Source organism: Theropithecus gelada, chromosome 15 (genome assembly GCF_003255815.1).
Source record: "Theropithecus gelada isolate Dixy chromosome 15, Tgel_1.0, whole genome shotgun sequence".
Classification (NCBI taxonomy): domain Eukaryota; kingdom Metazoa; phylum Chordata; class Mammalia; order Primates; family Cercopithecidae; genus Theropithecus; species Theropithecus gelada.
This window is the reverse complement of record NC_037683.1, coordinates 76436911-76446485: the sequence shown is the minus strand read 5'-3', so window position 1 is coordinate 76446485 and position 9575 is coordinate 76436911. Positions and strand designations below refer to the sequence as shown.

Sequence of the window (9575 nt, the reverse complement as noted above, 5' to 3'; positions counted from 1 at the left end):
CTGCTTCATAAAATTATTGGGATGATTACAAGAATTTGTACAAAACACTCAGAACAGTGCCAGTCATAGTAAATGCAGTATATATGTTAGTCAAACAATACTGTTTTCTGTCATGTAGGGGCAGGACACAATTGACAAATCCAAAATACAGAAGCATCTGTGGAAATGGAATGTGGTATGGAAAGTATGTGTGACAGAGAAGTGAGAGCAGCTGGGCATTTGCTTCCAGCAATTCAAAACAATTTATTAATTTTACACTTAGATATTGGTAATGCACACAGAGAGAGGAAATCTGAAAGTTATTTAGAGCACCTCCTTGATTTTGTGTTGAATGTTATAAATTTTATTTTAAAATAGCTCAAAACTCATCTTGCATTTTAATATTTTAAAATAAAATCTACAATATCAAAATCTTGAGCATTTAAAAAATTGTAAAAACCATGATTCAAGTCAACAATTCTGTGCTTTGAGATTTGATTGCTAAACAGGATTTCACTTGTCTATGAAGAATTTACTCTGTTCCTTTCTGGCTTTTTCAATGCTTTCAAAAGTGATCATTCCTCTTGGCAGCTGCAATTTACTCTTTTCTGTTTCCAGTATGTCCTCAGCTTCACCTTAAATAAAGTACAGAAATACACAAGGTGACAAAGGGGTCATCAGCAATTTGTGACAAAGCCTGATTGCTATATTCCTTGACAGGCTCTAACAGCGTATGAGCCATGTTCCCAATTTCACACTTAAACATTTTCCTCAGGAGAAGTAATACACTTCCCAGAGGAAACACAGTGATGAATTCTGACAACTCATACATAAATCAGGAGGTACAGATTTTTTTGACATGTAGAAGAGAAAGAACATCAAGATAAGTAATTTTTTCCCTTGAAACAAAGTCAGGATTAGTATTAATTCTGTTTGGAGGGATTTGGGTAGAGAAACCACATATAAAGTCTTTCCCATTGTCCTTTAATATAAGTGACAAGAGAGAAAGTAAAGTTTACTACAAATTCTAATTTTTCAGAAAAGCTAATCTTCAACCTGACATTACTTATAAACACTCAAAATAATATTAAATGTTCTTTAGTCTGTATACATACAAATATACATATACACACATCTTTATAAACAATTCCCCTTTCAAAGAGCTACACAATGCTGTAATTTCTTGGGCCCAGTGACATTTGCCAGGTTTTATTGTTGAAGACTACTTAGCACATTTTTAAAAATTGTATTACAGTACATGTTTACATTTCATAAGCCTCCCTTGGGATTAAAAGGTGACACTTTCTGTGAGTGCTCCTCTTTTAACACACTATTTTATTTTATTGAGACAGAGTCCAACTCTGTCACCCAGGCTGGAGTGCAGTGGTGCAGTCTCAGGTCACTGCAGCCTCTGCCTCCTCAGTTCAAGCGATTCTTGTGCCTCAGCCTCCTGAGTAGCTAGGACTACAGGCGGTATACACCGACTAATTTTGTACTTTTCATAGAGACAGGATTTCACCATGTTGGACAGGTTAGTCTCGAACTCAAGTGATTTGCCCGCCTTGGCCTCCCAAAGTGCTGGGATTACAGGTGTGAGCCACTGCACCTGGCCTTCTTTTAACACGCTATTAATTGTACTCCAAACCCAACAGAACAGACCATAGTTTTCAAATTATAAGAGCATTTCAATCATCTGCAAATATCTTCTTTTTTTACCTCTGTCTCAAATAGCAAGTAAAAATCATGATAAAATTACATATAACTAGGTTGGCCATTGATGACAGACTAGATGTTTTCCATGTGAGAGAGCCTTTCTTCCAGTTAGTAAATTCTCATCATGTATTTACAGAATGGCTGATAATAAACTCAGTCGAATAGGGATTGTATATTTTAGAGTCATCATTATTAACATGGAAAAAAAACTATAATCTACATTTTCTAATGTGATAAGTTTTCTGATGAATTTGAATTTTTTTTAAACAGGAAATTCCCACAAAAATTTCCTATTAAATTTCTGTGCCAGCTGTGTCAAATTCCAGGGCAATAAAAATCAGGATTATGTGACAGCAGCAGTGTGCAGGTGAATATTTACCAACCAGTTCTCTGAAAATAAAATGTCTATAAATTTATAATATATATGCTTATTATACATGTTATACATGTTCATTATACATAAAAATATGTACCATAATAAAATGTACATAAAATTCCACATAGCAAACTGATTCTCACAGAATGCTTTCATTGATTTTTATGGAATGCTGGAATCCGTGGCCAGCCTATGTTGCAGTTGATGAGAGAGTATAATGGATGACGGTTGGTGTTTTCATTCACACTAATGAGTAGGACAAAAGTGAAACAATGAGTTGTTTTATTGAAGACAAATGTTGGAACTTCATTTATTTGAGAATGATGTAAACAACTTATTTGCTGAACTGGATAATAGTTTTTCAATATTAGAAGAATATTTCACCAACTTTTATGCTATTTACAATGGAATAGTTACAGACAAAGCACATTTTTAAGCTTAATCTGCATTTTTAGCATTTTCTTCATCAATTTTTAAAATCTAGACCATAGGTTGGCAAACTGTCTTAAAGGGCCAGACAGTAAATATTATAGGCTTGTGGGCTCATATGTTTCTGTTTCAACGATGGCTCTGTCATGGTAATGGGAAGGCAGCCACAGACAATACATGAATGAATGAGCATGGATGTGTTCCAATAAAACTTTATTTTTGAAAACAGGTGGCCAGCCTCAGGCCATAATTTTTCAACCCCTGGTCTAGAAAATCAATAAAATAAGCAGTCAAGCCTTGATTTGGCAACCACAGATTTCCATTGTGTAAATACTCCCATCAAGACCAACTTCAGACTATCAATGGGGTGTCACTAAAACTGGACAGTAGCTGTATTTTGTTTTGTCTGTGTATTATATCTGCATTTCTATCAATATAGATACAATAGCTATAAATAATCAGAGTATGGATAATAGCAAATATTTAGAAACAGATGAGTTCTGTTTATTACTTTTGTTTTAAACACAATTTAATATTATTTATTTGCTGTAATTTATTTATTGCAAGTTTATATAAGTTTTAATACCTTAAATGACTATGTTTAACAACCGGCTTACACAATCCCTGAAAATGTAGTGATTGGTTCTTGTGAGCTGGTATGAGGTGGCTCCAGCATACCACTGTGTGAGAGGGAGCAGAAATGTTGGTCATTGGAGGTTCAAAGAGAGAGTCTTGTCAGAATTTTTATAAGTCAAAGGTTCCTAAGGCAGGGATCCTTGAACTGGAAAATAAATCAGCAAATAGAAACTCTAGTTTATCAAAGACTTACCTTTCATTCTTTCTAAAAGGGTTCCATAGCCCAAGTCATACTGGTAGGTGAGGATAAAGCTTAATGGAACAATTGGGACCAGGAAGGCTGGCTTCTTTTTTTTAATCGCTCTATTTCAAGAATTAAAAAAAGAACCAATATCAAAAAATAATCTGTAAATACATATCTGTATACTTAAAGAAAAAAAAATACCTGCTTTTTGGAAGAATGACTTTTCCTTCAGAAGTTACTTAATACATTTGATAATTCTATGGAAATAGGATTTCCTTACCCAGTATCCCTAACCAGATTCTGCAGTTCTCAAGGGCAAGGTCTGTGACTTGTTCATCTTTATTTGACTTTGAAGCTCAGGTTCCTTGTTTTTAAAATGGGTAAGGATTGGTATCTACCACTAAGGGATTGTGGAGATAAACATATAGAGGCCTTCTTGGTGTCAAGTTGGTGCTCTCTCTCTCTAACTAATAAAGTAGAGAAAAAGACAGAAGCAACCTAGGAAACTAAATTAACTGTTACTGCCTTGCTTTCACAGAGTTACCCCCAAGGACTAAGGTTAATAGGTTACTTTGCTTACATACACTATTTGGACCAAAGTCTTATTCTGGCCAACTTGATAATAAAATGGTAATGGAAAAGACAAAAAGAAGTAAATGACTGAAGAAAATATTAAATAGCAAACATACCCAGCTGTTAAAGAGATGGCTGCAAAGCCAAAAAAAGTTCCAAAATATTTGAGGAATTCCCGAGACCACGCGATCTGCATAGCCATTTGTCTTTCCCTCATTTCACTCTGCATGATGAGCTGCCTTTCCAGCTGAGGACAAAACAAAAGACAAAGTAAAGTTACTCATCTTTGGAATCTGAACAAATAGTAATCTGTTTTTCCAGCGGATTCATTCTTCAATTGCTTTAATTCATGTTTTTTCAAAAAAATCTCAACAGACTTTGACTAAAGTTCCTTTGGACAGCTCTCACCAACTGTCACCTTGGCAGTGAAATCTTCCTGGAATAAATACAGAATAAATATCAATATTACATTTTTACACCCTGAGGTCTTGACTGCCTGTGGTCTGGAGCTTTAGCCAAGCCTCAAATAAATGTCCAGCTTTTCCTATTGCATGTGTGGAAAGATCTATGGGTCTTTAAATGTAGATACATCTTACTGGCCTTTATTTCCACTTGCATGGAAATCTGCCTTCCAAATCCACTCCAAACTGAAATTTATTTGGAGTATTTATTTGGTCCATATCACACCACAATATGATAGTAGATGGGTGTTGTTTTTTTGAGACATCTTTTCCTTTGCCACATTTTTCTAACCTCAAGTTCTTCAGCACTTTGTTCAGTGCCTTTCACCGCTTTGAACAGAAGGCAGATGGCTCAGAACACAGGAGACTGAATTTCTAAATGGATTTTTAGAAAATACTCAGGAGAAGCAACTGTCTGTAAACCCAAGCCCATTATTTGAAGAGAGTTATATTCTTGACAGAGAAAAGTGTTGTTGACATTGTTGTTGTTGTTGTTTTAATTCTAAAATCTTGGCACTACATGTCATTAGCCAAGCTAGAGGGCAGTACACAGGGAGTTCATGATGCAAGGAAGAGGAGAGGAAGGTGATTTAGTTTCCCCTCCATGCCTTCTTTCTACTGAGGGGAGTAGCTGGGAGGGGCAAATGATAGTTTAGATGTAAAGATGGGGCTTGGCTCCTTGGCCTAATTTGGGAAGTTAAATCCCCAGAACATATGAAGGAAGCCTCAGTTGGGTTTGGGAATCCCTAAACAGAGAAGACTTGTGGCCTTGCTTCCTGTAGATAATTCTGGAAGGGAGCAGCTACAGCAGAGCAGAAATGGTTTCAGGGCAGACCTCGCAGAGAGCACACCTGAGAGAGGCCACTTCCATCTCCCTCAGCAGCCAAGGGGTGTGGAGGAAGTCTGCAAGGTTCTCACATCAGCTGAAGAGGGGCACAGAAGGTAGCTATGGATCGAAAGCAGGGGGACTACCAAAGAGTCCAAAACCTAGAGCCAGGGGACCCCATAACAGACACTTTAGGAGTGAACATAAGCCAGTGGTTGGGTGGGGAAGGCCACTGGATCCCAGAGGATCAGCAGCACCCGAGAGTGCTTTTCTGCTGTTGTTTTCTGTTCGATCAACCTGGACAGCACCACATGATGTTCCCTAAGGGCATGAGGCCGTGTTCCAGGCTGGCATAACCATCATCCCCATACTCTCAGGTGCTGCTGATCCTCTGGGATCCAGTGGCCTTCCCCGCTCAGCCACTGGCTTACATTCACTCCCAAGTGTCTGTTGTGGGGTCCCCGGCCCAAGGTTTTGGACTCCAGTAGGCTACCAGCTCTCAGTCTGCAGCCACCTTCTCTGCCCCTCTCCAGCTGAGGTGAGAACCTTGCAGACTTTCTTCAGACCCCTCAGCCACTAAGGGAGATGGAAGTGGCCTCTCTTAGGCATGCTCTCTGTCAGGTCTGCTCTGAAACCCTTTCTGCTCCGCAGTATCTGCTCCCTCCCAACATTCTCCACAGGAAGCAGGGCCATAATTCTCTGTCTGGGGATCCCCAAATGCATGTGGCTAGATGTGCCTTCCCTGATGCTGGTGCCACCTGAGATCACCTGCACCCAAGCCTAGGTCATACCAGGGAAAAGATGAACGGAGAAGGAGAGGAGGAAAGCTGAATTCAACTATTTTCTCCCAAAGAACCGAGTTTTAAACTACAAATAATTGAGTAACTTTGACTTGTCAAAATTTAATTTGCTGTCACCAAGAGAAATTGAGGTTCATTTTGAGTTCAATTAGCAATAAAAAATAGATGTGTTTTTGCACAAGATTATTTAGTGTGTGAAATTCATCCTTGCTACATTACTTATTTACAAAACTTACATACTGATTCATCATATCCCCCAAAGTGATGTAAATGCAGCAATTAATTATTTGTGTTTTTATCAAAAGGCAGTAAACAAGAAATAGAGGAGTCCAGAGTGGTTCTAAACTTTTGCTGCACACCATGAGCATCTGGGGAGCTTTTCAAAGTTCTAGTACCCAGACCTACACCCCAGACCAACTAAACCAGGTGGGATCAATTCAGTCAGGATCTGGAGGTAAAATCAGGCATCAGTATTTTCTAAAGGTTTCCAGATAGTTCTCGTGTGCTGCCGGGACTGAGAACCATCACCAGAAATGAAAGACTCATAGCTTATGCTTTTTTCCCACGAAAGATCAACGTGAGATATCAGTCTGAAAGATATCACCTGGGAACTCTCAAAAGATTGTGAGCAGAGGGCTTTCAGGGTGGTGGAGTCAATCTGTATGGTACTATGGTGGTGGATACATGACACTCTGCATTTGTCAAAACTCATAAAACTTTACAGCACAGCGTGAACCTTAGCGCATACAAATTTTACAAATCAGCCAAAAGGGCAAGGGATGCACAAGATGGAATGGGGACTGTGACAAAATAATCTGACTGTACTACAAATGTATGGCACAATCTCACTGAAGGGTTGGGGGAAAATAACTGATCTAACTTTGGAAAATGGTATTTTGACTAAAAACTGTAAAACTAAAGACAGAAAGAACTATACATAAACACTGTACTCTAGTGAGTAAAACTGTCTCTCACAAGTTACAGATTAACAATTCTGAAACCACTTTACATGTCTACTGGAGGTGAGCAACAAGTAAATTGACAGCAGATGGTGGAAGTCAGGTTTCTTATTATTAAACAGGGAGATAACAAACAAGCAAGAGGAAAAGACTAGAATGAACCATGTGGTACTGGATTAGAGCCAATAACATCAGTATGAACTCATGCTTAGTGCTTGATATAGAAATAGACAAAGATGAAATTATAGATATGCATATCTATATGCATGCATGGATTAGGCATTCATGGCTTAGTGTAAGTACATACGTTTTCTCAGCTCTGTCCACTGACAGGGAATAGAGGCAATAACCTCTTGCAAACAAGCATACCTAACACCCAGAAACACCCAGACATGATTTCTACTCTCCAAAAAAATAAATAAATAAACCAGGGCTCCTTGGAGAAATAGCTGGCCTAGGACTGGGGCAAGAAATGTATAAGAGGAGCCTACAGCATCTTATAGTGCCAGAAAGTCAAGAGATACTAAAATAATAATAATGATGATGGAGTATGTCAAAAGGACACGGGGGTCAATCTGAAAGAGCTACTAATGTCCAAAGCTGGAACAATTTTATCAGCAAAATAAATAACATAGTATTGGATTATAACCTAAAGTATAAAATAAATATCCACGAGTCTATACTAATATAAATGGAGAAGAGACAAATATCCTGTACAGAAGAATTCCAACTCATTGACATAGATACTCCTCCTCGCTCTTCAAAGAAGTGGAGCTTAACTCCCACCCCTTGATCTTGGGCTTTGCTTAGTTACTTGCTTCCAATGCGAACAGTATGAAAGGCAGGGTGAGGGATGAAGAAGCTAAAGAGACAAGAAGACTAAATGTAACGTGGCATCCTGGATGAGATTCTGGGACAGAAAGGGAACATTAGAGACAAACAAATGAAATCTGAATGTGGGATGTATTGAATAGTAATGGATCAATGTTCGCTTCTTAGTTGTGGCAAATGTGCCATGGTAATAGTCAGATGTTAACAGCAGGGCACAATGAAGGTAGGGTATTTGGGAATTCTATATGCCTTTTCTATAAATCTAAAACTAGTCTCAAATTTAAGTATATTTAAAAAACTAGTTATGAACAAATATTATATTCTGAGTCTGCTCCCTTACTGTTAAGAATGAAGGCAATCATGTCCATCTTTCATAGATAAATTATAAAAATCAGCAAGATTGTGTATCTGTGATAAACTATGAGCCTAGAGTGAGAAAAAATTCCATGCAGACTCTCTCCATGAGTAAAACATTCTAATGAAAGATATTTTGATCTGTAATGTTAATTATCCATTAAAATGTTATTAACTATCCTATATTTCATAAGATTATGTTTAAAGTCATAGGTCTATATCTGTATACATCTTAAAAGTCAAATTAATAAACTAGACTACCAAATATTTCAATAGCCATAAAGGGATAAATGAATTAATGCAATTATCAATTTACCAAGAATTGGCATCCTTTAACTATGTGTACATTCATTTTCAACCTTCCTTCTCAATTACTGACACTAAAAACAGCAAATAAAAGCAAAACAGAACATGTACAGCAAGTTCTCTTAATGGTTGTTAACTCAAATCCTAAATACAAAATTCTTTATCCTATTTTAAAAGAAATGTAGACCTTTTATAATAATAATTTTCTTATCTCTGGACCTTTTGATACTGCTTTACAGAATAATTTGAAATCAAAATGTTCCTGATTATAACTTCACACTCTGAGGATTTTACAGGCTTATCTGATGCTAGTTTAACAATTAGAGAACCACAATTAATTTTAAAGAGAGCACATAAGACCCTCCACAAACTAAGCATTGAAAGAACATATCTCAAAATAATAAAAGCCATCTATGACAAACCTACAGCCAACATCACTGAATGGGAAAAAGCTGGAAGCATTCCCCTTGAAAACTAGAACAAAACAAGGATGTCCACTCTCACCACTCCTATTCAATTTAGTATTGGAAGTCCTAGCCAGAGCAATCAGGCAAGAGAAAGAAATAAAAGGCATCCAAATGGAAAAAGAAGGCAAATGATCCCTCCTCATTGAATATTATTCTACACTAGGAAAACCTAAAGACTCCGCCAAAAGGCTCCTAGCCCTAATAGACCTAATAAACAACTTCAGCAAAGTTTCAAGATACAAAATCAACATACAAAAATTAGTAGCATTTCTACACACCAGTAATGGTCATGCTGAGAGCCAAACCAAGAATGCAATCCCATTTACAACAGACAGACAGACAGACAGACAGACAGACACAGACACACACACACACACACCCCTAGGATGAAAGAAATCAGAGACAGCACAAATAAATGAAAGAACATTCCATGCTCATGAATTGGAAGAATCAATATTGTTAAAATGGCCATACTGCCTAAAGAAAAATACAGATTCAATGCTATTCCTATCAAACAACCAGTATCATTCTTACAGAACTAGAAAAAAAACTTTTCTAAAATTCATATAGAACCAAAAAGTCCAAATAGGTAAAGCAATCCTAAGCAAAAAGAACAAAGCCAGAGACATCACACTACCTGACTTTATACTATAAGGCTATAATAACCAAAACAGCATGGTA

General features: G+C 37.3%; 1 protein-coding gene across 3 annotated transcripts in view; it reads right to left on the bottom strand.

Annotated features, from left to right (window-relative positions):
* Positions 1-218: 218 nt before the first annotated feature.
* The window catches only part of PLGRKT (plasminogen receptor with a C-terminal lysine), a 259215-nt gene continuing 249858 nt past the window's right edge, over positions 219-9575 (bottom strand). For all 3 annotated transcript variants that reach the window (XM_025359091.1, XM_025359089.1, XM_025359090.1), the window contains 3 exons: positions 4007-4137; positions 3327-3436; positions 219-614 (listed from right to left, as the gene is read on the bottom strand). In XM_025359091.1, coding sequence (XP_025214876.1) covers positions 493-614; positions 3327-3436; positions 4007-4137 — 363 coding nt within the window. In that variant the 3' untranslated portion in view covers positions 219-492. The remainder of the gene's footprint in view (positions 615-3326; positions 3437-4006; positions 4138-9575) is intronic.